A 21,763-nucleotide genomic window follows, 5' to 3' on the forward strand; every position below is an offset into this window, starting at 1 on the left:
GAAGGCATATGATAGGGTTTATAGAGATACTTTGTGGAAGGTATTAAGAGTATATAATGTGGGAGATATATATATATATGTATACGTGCATGTATGGAACCATGGAAGCTGAAGCGAGTCACGGAGTGGGGGAGGGGGCACAAGTTCTGGGAGCGCTGAAAAATGTGTGGAAGGCGAGAGCATTATCTTGGAAAGCAAAAATGGGTATGTTTGAAGGAATAGTGGTTCCAACAATGTTAAATGGTTGCGAGGCATGGGCTATAGATAGAGTTGTGCGGAGGAAATGTGTGTTGGAAATAAGATGTCTGAGGACAATATGTGGTGTGAGGTGGTTTGATCGAGAAAGTAAAGAAAGGGTAAGAGAGATTTTTTTTTTTTTTTTTTTTTTTATACTTTGTCGCTGTCTCCCGCATTTGCGAGGTAGCGCAAGGAAACAGACGAAAGAAATGGCCCAACCCCCCCCCCCCCATACACATGTACATACACACGTCCACACACGCAAATATACATACCTACACAGCTTTCCATGGTTTACCCCAGACGCTTCACATGCCTTGATTCAATCCACTGACAGCACGTCAACCCCTGTATACCACATCGCTCCAATTCACTCTATTCCTTGCCCTCCTTTCACCCTCCTGCATGTTCAGGCCCCGATCACACAAAATCTTTTTCACTCCATCTTTCCACCTCCAATTTGGTCTCCCTCTTCTCCTCGTTCCCTCCACCTCCGACACGTATATCCTCTTGGTCAATCTTTCCTCACTCATTCTCTCCATGTGCCCAAACCATTTCAAAACACCCTCTTCTGCTCTCTCAACCACGCTCTTTTTATTTCCACACATCTCTCTTACCCTTACGTTACTTACTCGATCAAACCACCTCACACCACACATTGTCCTCAAACATCTCATTTCCAGCACATCCATCCTCCTGCGCACAACTCTATCCATAGCCCACGCCTCGCAACCATACAGCATTGTTGGAACCACTATTCCTTCAAACATACCCATTTTTGCTTTCCGAGATAATGTTCTCGACTTCCACACATTTTTCAAGGCTCCCAAAATTTTCGCCCCCTCCCCCACCCTATGATCCACTTCCGCTTCCATGGTTCCATCCGCTGACAGATCCACTCCCAGATATCTAAAACACTTCACTTCCTCCAGTTTTTCTCCATTCAAACTCACCTCCCAATTGACTTGACCCTCAACCCTACTGTACCTAATAACCTTGCTCTTATTCACATTTACTCTTAACTTTCTTCTTCCACACACTTTACCAAACTCAGTCACCAGCTTCTGCAGTTTCTCACATGAATCAGCCACCAGCGCTGTATCATCAGCGAACAACAACTGACTCACTTCCCAAGCTCTCTCATCCCCAACAGACTTCATACTTGCCCCTCTTTCCAGGACTCTTGCATTTACCTCCCTAACAACCCCATCCATAAACAAATTAAACAACCATGGAGACATCACACACCCCTGCCGCAAACCTACATTCACTGAGAACCAATCACTTTCCTCTCTTCCTACACATACACATGCCTTACATCCTACATAAAAACTTTTCACTGCTTCTAACAACTTGCCTCCCACACCATATATTCTTAATACCTTCCACAGAGCATCTCTATCAACTCTATCATATGCCTTCTCCAGATCCATAAATGCTACATACAAATCCATTTGCTTTTCTAAGTATTTCTCACATACATTCTTCAAAGTAAGAGAGATGTGTGGAAATAAAAAGAATGTGCTTGAGAGAGCAAAAGACAGTGTTTTGAAATGGTTTGGTCACCTCTGACACATACATCCTCTTTGTCAATCTTTCCTCACTCATTCTCTCCATGTGACCAAACCATTTCAAAACACATGCAGGAGGGTGAAGGGTGTGCAAGGAATAGAGTGAATACCACCGGGGTCGATGTGCTGTCAATGGATTGAACAAGGGCATGTGAAGCGTCTGGGGTAAACCACAGAAAGTTCTGTGGGAAATGGATGTGGAAAGGGAGCTGTGGTTTCGGTGCATTATACATGACAGCTAGACACTGATTGTGAACGAACGTGGCCTTTGTTGTCTTTTCCCAGCACTACCTCGCGCACATGCGGGGGGAGGGGTTTGGTATTTCATTATGTGGCGGGGTGGCGACAGGAATGAATAAGGGCAGACAGTATGAATTATGTACATGTGTATATATATGTATATGTCTATGGGTGTATATATATGTATACGGTGAGATGTATAGGTATGTATATGTGCGTGTATGAGATGGAGATGGAGTGAGTATTTTGAAGGTTTGTGGAATGTGTTTGATGATAGAGTGGCAGATATAGGGTGTTTTGGTCGAGGTGGTGTGCAAAGTGAGAGGGATAGGGAAAATGATTTGGTAAACAGAGAAGAGGTAGTAAAAGCGTTGTGGAAGATGAAAGCCGGCAAGGCAGCAGGTTTGGATGGTATTGCAGTGGAATTTATTAAAAAAGGGGGTGACTGTATTGCTGACTGGTTGGTAAGGTTATTTAATGTATGGATGATTCATGGTGAGGTGCCTGAGGATTGGCAGAATGCGTGCATAGTGCCATTGTACAAAGGCAAAGGGGATAAGAGTGAGTGCTCAAATTACAGAGGTATAAGTTTGTTGATTATTCCTGGTAAATTATATGGGAGGGTATTGATTGAGAGGGTGAAGGCATGTACAGAGCATCAGATTGGGGAAGAGCAGTGTGGTTTCAGAAGTGGTAGAGGATGTGTGGATTAGGTGTTTGCTTTGAAGAATGTACGTGAGAAATACTTAGAAAAGCAAATGGATTTGTATATAGCATTTATGGATCTGGAGAAGGCATATGATAGAGTTGATAGAGATGCTCTGTGGAAGGTACTAAGAATATATGGTGTGGGAGGCAAGTTGTTAGAAGCAGTGAAAAGTTTTTATCAAGGATGTAAGGCATGTGTACGTGTAGGAAGAGAGGAAAGTGATTGGTTCTCAGTGAATATAGATTTGCAGCAGGGGTGTGTGATGTCTCCATGGTTGTTTAATTTGTTTATGGATGGGAATGCAAGAGTTTTGGAAAGAGGGGCAAGTATGCAGTCTGTTGGGGATGAGAGAGCTTGGGAAGTGAGTCAGTTGTTGTTCGCTGATGATACAGTGCTGGTGGCTGATTCATGCGAGAAACTGCAGAAGCTGGTGACTGAGTTTGATAAAGTGTGTGAAAGAAGAAAGTTAAGAGTAAATGTGAATAAGAGCAAGGTTATTAGGTACAGTAGGGTTGAGGGTCAAGTCAATTGGGAGGTAAGTTTGAATGGAGAAAAACTGGAGGAAGTAAAGTGTTTTAGATATCTGGGAGTGGATCTGGCAGCGGATGGAACCATGGAAGCGGAAGTGAATCATAGGGTGGGGGAGGGGGCGAAAATCCTGGGAGCCTTGATGTGTGGAAGTCGAGAACATTATCTCGGAAAGCAAAAATGGCTATGTTTGAAGGAATAGTGGTTCCAACAATGTTGTATGGTTGCGAGGCGTGGGCTATGGATAGAGTTGTGCACAGGAGGGTGGATGTGCTGGAAATGAGATGTTTCAGGACAATATGTGGTGTGAGGTGGTTTGATCGAGTAAGTAATGCAAGGGTAAGAGAGATGTGTGGAAATAAAAAGAGCGTGGTTGAGAGAGCAGAAGAGGGTGTTTTGAAATGGTTTGGGCTCATGGAGAGAATGAGTGAGGAAAGATTGACCAGGAGGCTATATGTGTAGGAGGTGGAAGGAACGAGGAGAAGTGGGAGACCATATTGGAGGTAGAAAGATGGAGTGAAAAAGATTTTGAGTGATCGGGGCCTGAACATTCAGGGGAGTGAAAGGCGGGCAAGGAATAGAGTTAATTGGATCGATGTGGTATACCGGGGTCGACGTGCTGTAAATGGATTGAATCAAGGCATGTGAAGCGTCTGGGGTAAACCATGGAAAGTTGTGTGGGGCCTGGATGTGGAAAGGGAGCTGTGGTTTCGGGCATTATTGCATGACAGCTAGAGACTGAGTGTGAACAAATGGGGCCTTTGTTGTCTTTTCCTAGCACTACCTCGCACACATGAGGGGGGGAGGGGGATGTTATTCCATGTGTGGCGAGGTGGCGATGGGAATGAATAAATGCAGACAGTGTGAATTGTGTGCATGTGTATATATGTATGTGTCGGTGTGTGTATATATATGTGTACATTGAGATGTATGGGTATGTATATTTGCGTGTGTGGACGTGTATGTATACACATGTGTATGGGGGTGGGTTGGGCCATTTCTTTCGTCTGTTTCCTTGCACAATCTCGCAAACAAGGGAGACAGCGACAAAGCAAAATAATAAAAATGATAATGTATATACATGTGTATGTGGGTGCGTTAGGTCATTCTTTCACCTGTTTCCTTGCCCTATCTCACCAACGAGGGAGACAGCGACAAAATGTAATAATAATATATTTTTATTTATTTTGCTTTGTCGCTGTCTCCCGTGTTTGCGAGGTAGCACAAGGAAACAGACGAAAGAAATGGCACAACCCACCCCCATACACAATGTATACACACACACGTAAATATACATACCTATACATCTCAATGTACACATATATATACACACACCGACACATACATATATATCCATGCACACAATTCACACTGTCTGCCCCCATTCACTCCGATCGCCACCTCACCACACAAGGAATACCTTCCCCCTCCCCCCTCATGTGTGCGAGGTAGCACTAGGAAAAGACAACAAAGGCCACATTCGTTCACACTCAGTCTCTAGCTGCCACACAATAATGCCCGAAACCACAGCTCCCTTTCCACATCCAGGCCCCACACAACTTTCCATGGTTTACCCCAGACGCTTCACATGCCCTGATTCAATCCACTGACAGCACGTCAACCCCGGTATACCACATCCATCCAATTCACTCTATTCCTTGCCTGCCTTTCACCCTCCTGCATGTTCAGGCCCCGATCACACAAAATCTTTTTCACTCAATCTTTCCACCTCCAATTTGGTCTCCCACTTCTCCTCGTTCCCTCCACCTCCGACACATATATCCTCTTGGTCAATCTTTCCTCACTCATTCTCTTCATGTGCCCAAACCATTTCAAAACACCCTCTTCTGCTCTCTCAACCACGCTCTTTTTATTTCCACACATCTCTCTTACCCTTACATTACTTACTCGATCAAACCACCTCACACCACACATTGTCCTCAAACATCTCATTTCCAGCACATCCACCCTCCTGTGCACAACTCTATCCATAGCCCACGCCTCGCAACCATACAACATCGTTGGAACCACTATTCCTTCAAACATACCCATTTTTGCTTTCCGAGATAATGTTCTCGACTTCCACACATTCTTCAAGGCTCCCAGGATTTTTGCCCCCTCCCCCACACTATGATTCACTTCCGCTTCCATGGTTCCATCCGCTGCCAGATCCACTCCCAGATATCTAAAACACTTTACTTCCTCCAGTTTTTCTCCATTCAAACTTACCTCCCAATTGACTTGACCCTCAACCCTACTGTACCTAATAACCTTGCTCTTATTCACATTTACTCTTAACTTTCTTCTTTCACACACTTTACCAAACTCAGTCACCAGCTTCTGCAGTTTCTCACATGAATCAGCCACCAGCGCTGTATCATCAGCGAACAACAACTGACTCACTTCCCAAGCTCTCTCATCCACAACAGACTTCATACTTGCCCCTCTTTCTAAAACTCTTGCATTCACCTCCCTAACAACCCTATCCATAAACAAATTAAACAACCATGGAGACATCACACACCCCTGCCACAAACCTACATTCACTGAGAACCAATCACTTTCCTCTCTTCCTACACGTACACATGCCTTACATCCTCGATAAAAACTTTTCACTGCTTCTGACAACTTGCCTCCCACACCATATATTCTTAATACCTTCCACAGAGCATCTCTATCAACTCTATCATATGCCTTCTCCAGATCCATAAATGCTACATACAAATCCATTTGCTTTTCTAAGTATTTCTCACATACATTCTTCAAAGCAAACACCTGATCCACACATCCTCTACCACTTCTGAAACCACACTGCTCTTCCCCAATCTGATGCTCTGTACATGCCTTCACCCTCTCAATTAATACCCTCCCATATAATTTACCAGGAATACTCAACAAACTTATACCTCTGTAATTTGAGCACTCACTCTTATCCCCTTTGCCTTTGTACAATGGCACTATGCACGCATTCCGCCAATCCTCAGGCACCTCACCATGAGTCATACATACATTAAATAACCTTACCAACCAGATAACAATACAGTCACCCCCTTTTTTAATAAATTCCACTGCAATACCATCCAAACCTGCTGCCTTGCCGGCTTTCATCTTCCGCAAAACTTTTACTACCTCTTCTCCATTTACCAAATCATTTTCCCTAACCCTCTCACTTTGCACACCACCTCAACCAAAACACCCTATATCTGCTACTCTATCATCAAACACATTCAACAAACCTTCAAAATACTCACTCCATCTCCTTCTCACATCACCACTTCTTGTTATCACCTCCCCATTTGCGCCCTTCACTGAAGTTCCCATTTGCTCCCTTGTCTTACGCACTTTATTTACCTCCTTCCAGAACATCTTTTTATTCTCCCTAAAATTTAATGATACTCTCTCACCCCAACTCTCATTTGCCCTCTTTTTCACCTCTTGCACCTTTCTCTTGACCTCCTGTCTCTTTCTTTTATACATCTCCCACTCAATTGCATTTTTTCCCTGCAAAAATCGTCCAAACGCCTCTCTCTTCTCTTTCACTAATAATCTTACTTCTTCATCCCACCACTCACTACCCTTTCTAATCAACCCACCTCCCACTCTTCTCATGCCACAAGCATCTTTTGCGCAATCCATCACTGATTCCCTAAATACATCCCATTCCTCCCCCACTCCCCTTACTTCCATTGTTCTCACCTTTTTCCATTCCGTACTCAGTCTCTCCTGGTACTTCCTCACACAAGTCTCCTTCCCAATAATAATAATAATATATATATGTGTGCGTGTGTATATGAGTCGATGGGACATTCTTCATCTGTTTCCTGGTGCTACCTCAGTGATATGGGAAATGGCAATCAATCTTATTTATAAATAAATAAATAAATAAATAAATGGGTATGTTTGAAGGAATAGTGGTTCCAACAATGTTGTATGGTTGCGAGGCGTGGGCTATGGATAGAGTTGTGCACAGGAGGATGGATGTGCTGGAAATGAGATGTTTGAGGACAATGTGTGGTGTGAGGTGGTTTGATCGAGTAAGTAACATAAGGGTAAGAGAGATGTGTGGAAATAAAAAAGAGCGTGGTTGAGAGAGCAGAAGAGGGTGTTTTGAAATGGTTGGGCACATGAAGAGAATGAGTGAGGAAAGATTGACCAAGAGGATATATGTGTCGGAGGTGGAGGGAACGAGGAGAAGTGGGAGACCAAATTGGAGGTGGAAAGATGGAGAGAAAAAGATTTTGTGTGATCGGGGCCTGAACATGCAGGAGGGTGAAAGGAGGGCAAGGAATAGAGTGAATTGGATCAATGTGGTATACCGGGGTTGACGTGCTGTCAGTGGATTGAATCAGGGCATGTGAAGCGTCTGGGGTAAACCATGGAAAGCTGTGTAGGTATGTATATTTGCGTGTGTGGACGTATGTATATACATGTGTATGGGGGTGGGTTGGGCCATTTCTTTTGTCTGTTTCCTTGTGCTACCTCGCAAACGCAGGAGACAGCGGGAAAATAAAATGAATAAATAAACAGAGAGGAAAGTGATTGGTTCTCAGTGAATGTAGGTTTGCGGCAGGGGTGTGTGATGTCTCCATGGTTGTTTAATTTGTTTATGGATGGGGTTGTAAAGGAGGTAAATGCAAGAGTCCTGGAAAGAGGGGCAAGTATGAAGTCTGTTGGGGATGAGAGAGCTTGGGAAGTGAGTCAATTGTTGTTCGCTGATGATACAGCGCTGGTGGCTGATTCATGTGAGAAACTGCAGAAGCTGGTGACTGAGTTTGGTAAAGTGTGTGGAAGAAGAAAGTTGAGAGTAAATGTGAATAAGAGCAAGGTTATTAGGTACAGTAGGGGTGAGGGTCAAGTCAATTGGGAGGTGAGTTTGAATGGAGAAAAACTGGAGGAAGTGAAGTGTTTTAGATATCTGGGAGTGGATCTGTCAGCGGATGGAACCATGGAAGCGGAAGTGGATCATAGGGTGGGGGAGGGGGCGAAAATTTTGGGAGCCTTGAAAAATGTGTGGAAGTCGAGAACATTATCTCGGAAAGCAAAAATGGGTATGTTTGAGGGAATAGTGGTACCAACAATGCTGTATGGTTGCGAGGCGTGGGCTATGGATAGAGATGTGCGCAGGAGGATGGATGTGCTGGAAATGAGATGTTTGAGGACAATGTGTGGTGTGAGGTGGTTTGAGCGAGTAAGTAACGTAAGGGTAAGAGAGATGTGTGGAAATAAAAAGAGCGTGGTTGAGAGAGCAGAAGAGGGTGTTTTGAAATGGTTTGGGCACATGGAGAGAATGAGTGAGGAGAGATTGACCAAGAGGATATATGTGTCGGAGGTGGAGGGAACGAGGAGAAGAGGGAGACCAAATTGGAGGTGGAAAGATGGAGTGAAAAAGATTTTGTGTGATCGGGGCCTGAACATGCAGGAGGGTGAAAGGAGGGCAAGAAATAGAGTGAATTGGAGTCATGTGGTATACAGGGGTTGACGTGCTGTCAGTGGATTGAAGCAAGGCATGTGAAGCGTCTGGGGTAAACCATGGAAAGCTGTGTAGGTATGTATATTTGCGTGTGTGGACGTGTGTATGTACATGTGTATGGGGGGGGGGGGGGGCCATTTCTTTCGTCTGTTTCCTTGCGCTACCTCGCAAACGCGGGAGACAGCGACAAAGTATAAAAAAAAAAAAAAAAAAAAAAAAAAAAAAAATAAACAGATGTGAGATTAAAGCCTGGGTGAGAACTGACATTTGTATTACAAGTTGTACTTCTCTAATTTGGCTTTCTGTGGTTTGTTAACTCCCGTGGTCTGGCATGTTCTGAATCTACCATCATTAGGTTGTGGATCTGGCAACGGGGCAGTGCTGTTAGCAGTGCTAAGGTGCCAAAATCTGTTTACACTGCAGCTGAGCTAATTAACAGCCATGTTAATCTCTTATATTCAGTTTTTCTGCTGAAAATGAAAGCCAGAAAATTTCAGTTTCAGAAAACTTTGAAAGGTGCCAAGAATACAGAATTTGACAGTGAACTTGTAAAGTGGTTTAAGCTCTGATGTAATGAGAGTGTAAGCATTTCTGGGGAGATGCTTATTGAGCAGGCCAAAGATTTTCATATAAAAAAAATAAAATATGACAACATTCACAAGGATAATTAAAAAAGTTTAAGCGCATAGCATGTATGGAGAAAAGCGTTGTGCTGACATGGAAGCTTGTAATGTAAGGTCATATCAAAAGAATCAATAAAAATTCCAATTCTCTATCAAATAATCAGCAGCAATATGTAAATGGTGAGAGTGTAAAAGCCAGCTGCCTGGCTGGGACTGATGCAGCATGGGCTGGCTGCCTTGACAATAACTATAAAACAACAATAGTAACAAGAGTCAACCAAAGCCAACTACCAACCTACGGTCTTTGTTACATTAACTACAAGTCACAAAGCTGCGACAAAGTTTGTGGATGAATTTGCACAGTTAGTGGCAGCAGAAAACTTTGCCTCAGAACAAGTGTATGATGCTAACAAATCTGTCCTGTATTAGTGTTGTTATCATTATTTATATTTTGCTTTGTCGCTGTCTCCCGCAATTGCGAGGTAGCGCAAGGAAACAGAAGAAAGAAATGGCCCAACCCACCCCCATACACATGTATATACACACACGTCCACACACACAAACATACACACCCATACATCTCAATGTACACATATATATACACACACCGACACATACATATATACCCATGCACACAATTCACACTGTCTGCCTTTATTCATTCCCATCGTCACCTCGCCACACATGGAATACCATCCCCCTCCCCCCTTATGTGTGCGAGGTAGCGCTAGGAAAAGATAACAAAGGCCCCATTCGTTCACACTCAGTCTCCAGATGTCATGCAATAATGCCAGAAACCACAGCTCCCTTTCCACATCCAAGCCCCACACAACTTTCCATGGTTTACCCCAGACGCTTCACATGCCCTGATTCAATCCACTGACAGCACGTCAACCCCGGTATACCACATCGATCCAATTCACTCTATTCCTTGCCCGCCTTTCACCCTCCTGCATGTTCAGGCCCCGATCACACAAAATCTTTTTCACTCCATCTTTCTACCTCCAATTAGGTCTCCCACTTCTCCTCGTTCCCTCCACCTCCGACACATATATCCTCTTGGTCAATCTTTCCTCATTCATTCTCTCCATGTGCCCAAAACATTTCAAAACACCCTCTTCAGCTCTCTCAACCACGCTCTTTTTATTTCCACACATCTCTCTTACCCTTACATTACTTACTCGATCAAACCACCTCACACCACACATTGTCCTCAAACATCTCATTTCCAGCACATCCACCCTCCTGCGCACAACTCTATCCATAGCCCACGCCTCGCAACCATACAACATTGTTGGAACCACTATTAGTGTTGTATGCCACAAAAATCTTTGCCCAAGATACTCAGGGGGTACTTCTGATGTAAACATGAAACAATAAAAACCCTGTCTGGAATACTTTATGGTTGTATCATTTCCAGCTTTAATCTTTGTTCTACCTTTGAAAACACAGCAATATGTATGTGGAATGAGCTGGCAAGACTCAGGGTTGGGAATATGTTTACATAAGGGGTTCCCTTAGGGGTTAATTTCTGTTTTCTGGTATTTTCTGTGGTCTTGGTCTGGGAATGGCAAGGTCCCAAGGCTGCCAAATGAAAAAGCCTGTACTGTCAATAGATGAAAAGATGCAAATTTGTCCAGGATTATTTCTCTCCAAAGGGCATCATCATTTCCCTGCTACTTGCTATAGCACAGTGCTGAAGCTAAAGGAGCCACATAAATGGGGTTCTGGGAATATATAGTGAATCACAATAAAATGAAGCTACTGAAAAACTTCAAACAGTAACACAGCAAAAGAAAAGTCATCTTCAACAAATGCATATTATTGCCAGCAGACAGAAAGGAATACAGTCTTATCAAGGATGTTCCTGCCGAAAATGATCCCATCTTGCCATGCTCCAACGTGGAACAGAACCTCATAGTTGCAGAAGCCCCATTAAATGGATCCTAGGTTTACATCACTTGCAAAATATAACCTGATGAAAAAGTTTTAGCAGATGTAAAATTGCTATAAATTATAAAATAAATCCACTTTTATAATGATGTTACTTACTTTAACTCTCAAAGTTATACTGGCACGCTGACACTCTCCAGTGCTCATAGTGGCAGCCATAATGGCATACTTGTCCACAATGCAGTCTTCACCTCTGTATTCCATGACCCGATATCTTCGTTGACATAAGTCATAAACACTGCACATGAAAACAAAAATCTAAATCAATAATTTGACAACATCCACAAAACATCATTTGCAGTTCAAAGGACAAAAAGTTCATGCGAGTTTCACCAATAATTCATCCAGTCCTTAAAAACAAACATTACAGTTCGCACAAAAGAGGCTGAGATTGCGTTAATTATGGGTGACTTGTCTCTGCATTTAAACATATACAAACTGGGAGGGGATAACAATATAGACAAGCTGGCAGTTCAGACATGGACCAGCAGTTCAGACATGGACCAATGTCATTTTGAAAAAAATATAAAATAAAAAAGCCTAAATTGGCAACACCATCCTCACGTAAAGAACTCCTGAATTCAGGCAACAAAAGTTTTTAGATGGCTTCAGCAAATCTGTATTACTGTCAATAAAGTCAATTATATTTCAGAGTTATGCTTTAAACATGAAAGTCCCGATTTCTGAACAACAGTCTCTTCCACAACAGTTCAACCAATGTAAAAACTATATAAGAACAAGTTTGGAGGAGAGAGAGAGGAGGAGCATGAAGGATGGAAGGATGGGGGGGGGGGGGGGGGGGGGGGGGGAGAGGAGGAGGAGGAGGAGGAGGAGGAGGAGGAGGAGGAGGAGGAGGAGGAGGAGGAGGAGGAAAGGATGTGAGGTGTGGGCTTTAAAAAAAAAAAAGTAAAGGATAGAGCAAAGATGTTGGAAGTTAAATGTTTGAGGACAATTTGTCACATGAGGAGGGTCGATCAAATGAGAAACAATGGGGTACAAGATAGGTGTGGTAAAAAGAGGATTGTATACGAGTGACCTGAGGTGGATGTGCTGTTATGGAATAAATGAGTAAGGAGAGGATGACTAAGGGGATATAAACGTCAGAAGTTGGAAAGAACAAGGTAAAGGGGAAAACTAATGAGGTGGAAGAATGGAAAGAATGATGTTTTGAAGGCCCAGGGCCTGAACATGCAGGATGGTGCAACATGTGCAAGGGATACAGTAATTGCAGTGATGTGGTTGTATGTACTATCAGTGGGTTAAACCAGGATATTTGAAGCATTTGGGGGAAACCATGGAGAGGTCTGTGGGGCCTGGTTGTGGATGGGGGTTCTGATTTTGGTGCATCATAAGTGACAGTTATGGAGATGTCAGCAAATAAGACTTTTCTTCATATTCTTGGTGCTGTCTCGTTAACATGGGAAACAGAGAACAAGTATGAAGAAAAGCTTTCTACTGATTAAAAATCCATTAATCCATTCCTCCTTTTTCCCTTTATATTATGCCTTGCCACTTTCTTTAGTAGTACTTCATAGTTCACTTTGTCAAATGTTTTGCAAAATTAAGTTAAAAAAATTTTCCCAATTATTGTTACATAAATGTTGTAAATAGTTAGTGGCTGCATTTCTGTGCTTTTATCATGTACAAAGCCATGCTGTCCTTCATTCATGAATTTATTTGTAGTTATATGTTCCATATTCTTGGTGCTGTCTCGTTAACATGGGAAACAGAGAACAAGTATGAAGAAAAGCTTTCTACTGATTAAAAATCCATTAATCCATTCCTCCTTTTTCCCTTTATATTATGCCTTGCCACTTTCTTTAGTAGTACATCATAGTTCATAGCGGGGGGCTGGAAATCCTCCCCTCTCATTTTTTTTTTTTTTTTTTTTTTTTTTTCCCAAAAGAAGGAACAGAGAAGGGGGCCAGGTGAGGATATTCCCTCAAAGGCCCAGTTCTCTGTTCTTAACGCTACCTCGCTAACGCGGGAAATGGCGAATAGTTTGAAAGAAAAGAAAGATGTTCCATTATGTGCTTCTTTATAATCTTCTAAAGAACTTCACTCATGTATGATATTAGGTTGACTAGTCTGTCCTATTTCATCAGCAATCTGGTCCCTCTTTGTGTATTGATGTTACGTATGCCATTTTATGCATATCTGCTATGCTTGGTTGGTCTATGCTTCGTCTCACCAGCATTGTGATAGGGTAGGCCATTGTTTCTTTCTTCTTTTTAGATATGTTGCTGGATAAACAGGCATAAATGGACACAGACATACAGAAGCTGTCTGCAGGTTATCCTTGTACAATGTCCTCTCAGTATTTCTAATTACGAGTCCATCATCTTCCCTCCATAATTCATCCTCTTTGTATGAATGATACTATGTTCTCCCTTAATCTATCATTTCCATGTTAATACCATTCCATTCAGTTTTGGTCATTGCTAATGTGGCTTTCAAAATGTATTCCAAAAGCTCTTATCCGGTTAATGAGATTTTTACCTTTTTAGACAGAATTTGTGAACAACAATTTCTTATTCAACATTAAACTTTTGAAGGCTAGAGACATGCACAATATAGAAGGATCTGGTGCACTGTGTGTCATACAAGGAATCACATTTTGTTATGAAACTGAACTAAGGCATATGAAGAGGTCAGAGTAAACCATGCCACACGCTTTGTAATATAAACTAAGACAGAGATCTGTTGCTGCTCTTCATTCTGGTGTTAGTTGTGACCTGATGCAAACTGTTCATCAAACACACTGTATGCCACAAACTCTAAATGTTACTGCAAACATATCCTAAGCTGCTTGTGTAGGATATGAATCAGCCATATGCATAACTTCATATAATCTAAAGATAACAGATAACTCATTTGAGCACACTTAAACTACAGCACACTAAAATGTATTTTCTTTCACTTTCTTATCAGGACACATCCCTAACAATGACTCTTGATATACAGCATAATACAAATATTCAGGGCTCATTAACACCTCGATCCCTTTATCAGATGGTCTCTAAGATTCTTGGTTGGTCTTGTTAAAAATATACATTCATATAATGCCTTTATTATCCCTGGGGATAGGGAATTAAGAATACTTCCCACGTATTCCCTGCGTGTCGTAGAAGGTGACTAAAAGGCTAGGGAGCGGGAGGCTGGAAATCCTCCCCTCTCGTTTTTTTTTCTTTTTTTTTTTTTTTTCAAAAGAAGGAACAGAGTGGGGCCAGGTGAGGATATTCCACAAAGGCCCAGTCCTCTGTTCTTAACGCTACCTCGCTAACGTGGGAAATGGCGAATAGTAAAAAAAAAAAAAAATAATAATAATAATAATAATGCCTTTATATGCCAGATTGTCCAACTTTAACGTAATAAAACCTTAGCAAACGTATTAAAGGAACATCATATGAGCCTCACAAAAAGGAGAACCAGAAATGCAGCATTAAGCTAATGTGATCTGGTAAGAAACAGTCATTGATGTAAGTTTTTTTTTTTTTTGCTTTGTCGCTGTCTCCCACGTTTGCGAGGTAGCGCAAGGAAACAGATGAAAGAAATGGCCCAACCCACCCCCATACACATGTATATACATACGTCCACACACGCAAATATACATACCTACACAGCTTTCCATGGTTTACCCCAGACGCTTCACATGCCTTGATTCAATCCACTGACAGCACGTCAACCCCGGTATACCACATCGATCCAATTCACTCTATTCCTTGCCCTCCTTTCACCCTCCTGCATGTTCAGGCCCCGATCACACAAAATCTTTTTCACTCCATCTTTCCACCTCCAATTTGGTCTCCCACTTCTCCTCGTTCCCTCCACCTCCGACACATATATCCTCTAGGTCAATCTTTCCTCACTCATTCTCTCCATGTGCCCAAACCATTTCAAAACACCCTCTTCTGCTCTCTCAACCACGCTCTTTTTATTTCCACACATCTCTCTTACCCTTATGTTACTTACTCGATCAAACCACCTCACACCACACATTGTCCTCAAACATCTCATTTCCAGCACATCCATCCTCCTGCGCACAACTCTATCCATAGCCCACGCCTCGCAACCATACAACATTGTTGGAACCACTATTCCTTCAAACATACCCATTTTTGCTTTCCGAGATAATGTTCTCGACTTCCACACATTCTTCAAGGCTCCTAGGATTTTCGCCCCCTCCCCCACCCTATGATCCACTTCCACTTCCATGGTTCCATCCGCTGCCAGATCCACTCCCAGATATCTAAAACACTTTACTTCCTCCAGTTTTTCTCCATTCAAACTTACCTCCCAATTGACTTGACCCTCAACCCTACTGTACCTAATAACCTTGCTCTTATTCACATTTACTCTTAACTTTCTTCTCTCACACACTTTACCAAACTCAGTCACCAGCCTCTGCAGTTTCTCACATGAATCAGCCACCAGTGCTGAATCATCAGTGAACAACAACTGACTCACTTCCCAAGCTCTCTCATCCACAACAGACTTCATACTTGCCCCTCTTTCCAAAACTCTTGCATTCACCTCCCTAACAACCCCATCCATAAACAAATTAAACAACCATGGGGACATCACACACCCCTGCCGCAAACCTACATTCACAGAGAACCAATCACTTTCCTCTCTTCCTACACGTACACATGCCTTACATCCTCGATAAAAACTTTTCACTGCTTCTAACAACTTGCCTCCCACACAGAGAACCAATCACTTTCCTCTCTTCCTACACGTACACATGCCTTACATCCTCGATAAAAACTTTTCACTGCTTCTAACAACTTGCCTCCCACACCATATATTCTTAATACCTTCCACAGAGCATCTCTATCAACTCTATCATATGCCTTCTCCAGATCCATAAATGCTACATACAAATCCATTTGCTTTTCTAAGTATTTCTCGCATACATTCTTCAAAGCAAACACCTGATCCACACATCCTCTACCACTTCTGAAACCACACTGCTCTTCCCCAATCTGATGCTCTGTACATGCCTTCACCCTCTCAATCAATACCCTCCCATATAATTTACCAGGAATACTCAACAAACTTATACCTCTGAAATTTGAGCACTCACTCTTATCCCATTTGCCTTTGTACAATGGCACTATGCACGCATTCCGCCAATCCTCAGGTACCTCACCATGAGTCATACATACATTAAATAACCTTACCAACCAGTCAATAATACAGTCATCCCCTTTTTTAATAGATTCCACTGCAATACCATCCAAACCTGCTGCCTTGCCGGCTTTCATCTTCCGCAAAGCTTTTACTACCTCTTCTCTGTCTACCAAATCATTTTCCCTAACCCTCTCACTTTGCACACCACCTCGACCAAAACACCCCATATCTGCCACTCTATCATCAAACACATTCAACAAACCTTCAAAATACTCTCTCCATCTCTTTCTCACATCACCACTACTTGTTATCACCTCCCCATTTGCGCACTTCACTGAAGTTCCCATTTGCTCCCTTGTCTTACGCACTTTATTTACCTCCTTCCAGAACATCTCTTTATTCTCCCTAAAATTTAATGATACTCTCTCACCCCAACTCTCATTTGCCCTTTTTTTCACCTCTTGCACCTTTCTCTTGACCTCCTGTCTCTTTCTTTTATACATCTCCCACTCAATTGCATTTTCTCCCTGAAAAAATCATCCAAATGCCTCTCTCTTCTCATTCACTAATAATCTTACTTCTTCATCCCACCACTCACTACCCTTTCTAATCAAACCACCTCCCACTCTTCTCATGCCACAAGTATCTTTTGCGCAATCCATCACTGATTCCCTAAATACATCCCATTCCTCCCCCACTCCCCTTACTTCCATTGTTCTCACCTTTTTCCATTCTGTACTCAGTCTCTCCTGGTACTTCCTCACACAAGTCTCCTTCCCAAGCTCACTTACTCTAACCACCCTCTTCACCCCAACATTCACTCTTCTTTTCTGAAAACCCATACAAATCTTCACCTTAGCCTCCACAAGATAATGATCAGACATCCCTCCAGTTGCACCTCTCAGCACATTTAACATCCAAAAGTCTCTCTTTCGAATGCCTGTCAATCAACACATAATCCAATAACGCTCTCTGGCCATCTCTCCTACTTACATACGTATACTTATGTATATCTCGCTTTTTAAACCAGGTATTCCCAATCACCAGTCCTTTTTCAGCACATAAATCTACAAGCTCTTCACCATTTCCATTTACAACACTGAACACCCCATGTATACCAATTATTCCCTCAACTGCCACATTACTCACCTTTGCATTCAAATCACCCATCATTATAACCCGGTCTCGTGCATCAAAACCACTAACACACTCATTCAGCTGCTCCCAAAACACTTGCCTCTCGTGATGTTTCTTCTCATGCCCAGGTGCATATGCACCAATAATCACCCACCTCTCTCCATCAACTTTCAGATTTACCCATATCAATCGAGAATTTACTTTCTTACATTCTATCACATACTCCCACAACTCCTGTTTCAGGAGTAGTGCTACTCCTTCCCTTGCTCTTGTCCTCTCACTAACCCCTGACTTTACTCCCAAGACATTCCCAAACCACTCTTCCCCTTTACCTTCGTTTCACTCAGAGCCAAAACATCCAGGTTCCTTTCCTCAAACATACTACCTATCTCTCCTTTTTTCACATCTTGGTTACATCCACACACATTTAGACACCCAAGTCTGAGCCTTCGAGGAGGATGAGCACTCCCCGCGTGACTCCTTCTTCTGTTTCCCATTTTAGAAAGTTAAAAAAATACAAGGAGGGGAGGATTTCTGGCCCCCCACTCCCGTCCCCTCTAGTCGCCTTCTACGACACGCGAGGAATGCATGGGAAGTATTCTTTCACCCTTATCCCCAGGGATAATATACATTATTATTTATTTTTTATTATACTTTGTCGCTGTCTCCCGCGTTTGCGAGGTAGCGCAAGGAAACAGACGAAAGAAATGGCCCAACCCACCCCCATACACATGTATATACATACGTCCACACACGCAAATATACATACCTACACAGCTTTCCATGGTTTACCCCAGACGCTTCACATGCCTTGATTCAATCCACTGACAGCACGTCAACCCCGGTATACCACATCGCTCCAATTCACTCTATTCCTTGCCCTCCTTTCACCCTCCTGCATGTTCAGGCCCCAATCACACAAGATCTTTTTCACTCCATCTTTCCACCTCCAATTTGGTCTCCCTCTTCTCCTCGTTCCCTCCACCTCCGACACATATATCCTCTTGGTCAATCTTTCCTCACTCATTCTCTCCATGTGCCCAAACCACTTCAAAACACCCTCTTCTGCTCTCTCAACCACGCTCTTTTTATTTCCACACATCTCTCTTACCCTTACGTTACTCACTCGATCAAACCACCTCACACCACACATTGTCCTCAAACATCTCATTTCCAGCACATCCATCCTCCTGCGCACAACTCTATCCATAGCCCATGCCTCGCAACCATACAACATTGTTGGAACCACTATTCCTTCAAACATACCCATTTTTGCTTTCCGAGATAATGTTCTCGACTTCCACACACTCTTCAAGGCCCCAGAATTTTCGCCCCCTCCCCCACCCTATGATCCACTTCCCCTTCCATGGTTCCATCCGCTGCCAGATCCACTCCCAGATATCTAAAACACTTCACTTCCTCCAGTTTTTCTCCATTCAAACTCACCTCCCAATTGACTTGACCCTCAACCCTACTGTACCTAATAACCTTGCTCTTATTCACATTTACTCTTAACTTTCTTCTTCCACACACTTTACCAAACTCAGTCACCAGCTTCTGCAGTTTCTCACATGAATCAGCCACCAGCGCTGTATCATCAGCGAACAACAACTGACTCACTTCCCAAGCTCTCTCATCCCCAACAGACTTCATACTTGCCCCTCTTTCCAAAACTCTTGCATTTACCTCCCTAACAACCCCATCCATAAACAAATTAAACAACCATGGAGACATCACACACCCCTGCCACAAACCTACATTCACTGAGAACCAATCACTTTCCTCTCTTCCTACACGTACACATGCCTTACATCCTCGATAAAAACTTTTCACTGCTTCTAACAACTTTCCTCCCACACCATATATTCTTAATACCTTCCACAGAGCATCTCTATCAACTCTATCATATGCCTTCTCCAGATCCATAAATGCTACATACAAATCCATTTGCTTTTCTAAGTATTTCTCACATACATTCTTCAAAGCAAACACCTGATCCACACATCCTCTACCACTTCTGAAACCACACTGCTCTTCCCCAATCTGATGCTCTATACATGCCTTCACCCTCTCAATCAATACCCTCCCATATAATTTACCAGGAATACTCAACAAACTTATACCTCTGTAATTTGAGCACTCAACTCTTATCCCCTTTGCCTTTGTACAATGGCACTATGCACGCATTCCGCCAATCCTCAGGCACCTCACCATGAGTCATACATACATTAAATAACCTTACCAACCAGTCAACAATACAGTCACCCCCTTTTTTAATAAATTCCACTGCAATACCATCCAAACCTGCTGCCTTGCCGGCTTTCATCTTCCGCAAAGCTTTCACTACCTCTTCTCTGTTTACCAAATCATTTTCCCTAACCCTCTCACTTTGCACACCACCTCGACCAAAACACCCCTATATCTGCCACTCTATCATCAAACACATTCAACAAACCTTCAAAATACTCACTCCATCTCCTTCTCACATCACCACTACTTGTTTTCACCTCCCCATTTGCGCACTTCACTGAAGTTCCCATTTGCTCCCTTGTCTTACGCACTTTATTTACCTCCTTCCAGAACATCTTTTTATTCTCCCTAAAATTTAATGATACTCTCTCACCCCAACTCTCATTTGCCCTTTTTTTCACCTCTTGCACCTTTCTCTTGACCTCCTGTCTCTTTCTTTTATACATCTCCCACTCAATTGCATTTTTTCCCTGAAAAAATCATCCAAATGCCTCTCTCTTCTCTTTCACTAATACTCGTACTTCTTCATCCCACCACTCACTACCCTTTCTAATCAACCCACCTCCCACTCTTCTCATGCCACAAGCATCTTTTGCGCAATCCATCACTGATTCCCTAAATACATCCCATTCCTCCCTCACTCCCCTTACTTCCATTGTTCTCACCTTTTTCCATTCTGTACTCAGTCTCTCCTGGTACTTCCTCACACAGGTCTCCTTCCCAAGCTCACTTACTCTCACCACCCTCTTCACCCCAACATTCACTCTTCTTTTCTGAAAACCCATACAAATCTTCACCTTAGCCTCCACAAGATAATGATCAGACATCCCTCCAGTTGCACCTCTCAACACATTAACATCCAAAAGTCTCTCTTTTGCACGCCTGTCAATTAACACGTAATCCAATAACGCTCTCTGGCCATCTCTCCTACTTACATACGTATACTTATGTATATCTCGCTTTTTAAACCAGGTATTCCCAATCATCAGTCCTTTTTCAGCACATAAATCTACAAGCTCTTCACCATTTCCATTTACAACACTGAACACCCCATGTATACCAATTATTCCCTCAACTGCCACATTACTCACCTTTGCATTCAAATCACCCATCACTATAACCCGGTCTCGTGCATCAAAACCACTAACACACTCATTCAGCTGCTCCCAAAACACTTGCCTCTCGTGATCTTTCTTCTCATGCCCAGGTGCATATGCACCAATAATCACCCACCTCTCTCCATCAACTTTCAGTTTTACCCATATCAATCGAGAATTTACTTTCTTACATTCTATCACATACTCCCACAACTCCTGTTTCAAGAGTATTGCTACTCCTTCCCTTGCTCTTGTCCTCTCACTAACCCCTGACTTTACTCCCCAGACATTCCCAAACCACTCTTCCCCTTTACCCTTGAGCTTCGTTTCACTCAGAGCCAAAACATCCAGGTTCCTTTCCTCAAACATACTACCTATCTCTCCTTTTTTCACATCTTGGTTACATCCACACACATTTAGGACACCCAAGTCTGAGCCTTCGAGGAGGATGAGCACTCCCCGCGTGACTCCTTCTTCTGTTTCCCATTTTAGAAAGTTAAAAAAATACAAGGAGGGGAGGATTTCTGGCCCCCCACTCCCGTCCCCTCTAGTCGCCTTCTACGACACGCGAGGAATGCATGGGAAGTATTCTTTCACCCTTATCCCCAGGGATAATATACATTATTATTTATTTTTTATTATACTTTGTCGCTGTCTCCCGCGTTTGCGAGGTAGCGCAAGGAAACAGACGAAAGAAATGGCCCAACCCACCCCCATACACATGTATATACATACGTCCACACACGCAAATATACATACCTACACAGCTTTCCATGGTTTACCCCAGACGCTTCACATGCCTTGATTCAATCCAC

General features: G+C 42.8%; 1 protein-coding gene across 4 annotated transcripts in view; it reads right to left on the reverse strand.

Annotated features, from left to right (window-relative positions):
- The window catches only part of Polr1B (RNA polymerase I subunit Rpl135), a 242,799-nt gene that overhangs the window by 50,915 nt on the left and 170,121 nt on the right, over nucleotides 1-21,763 (reverse strand). For all 4 annotated transcript variants that reach the window (XM_071673312.1, XM_071673309.1, XM_071673310.1 and 1 more), the window contains one exon: nucleotides 11,431-11,569. In XM_071673312.1, the coding sequence (XP_071529413.1) occupies nucleotides 11,431-11,569 (139 nt within the window). The remainder of the gene's footprint in view (nucleotides 1-11,430; nucleotides 11,570-21,763) is intronic.

The sequence above is a fragment of the Panulirus ornatus genome, chromosome 18 (genome assembly GCF_036320965.1).
Source record: "Panulirus ornatus isolate Po-2019 chromosome 18, ASM3632096v1, whole genome shotgun sequence".
Lineage (NCBI taxonomy): Eukaryota > Metazoa > Arthropoda > Malacostraca > Decapoda > Palinuridae > Panulirus > Panulirus ornatus.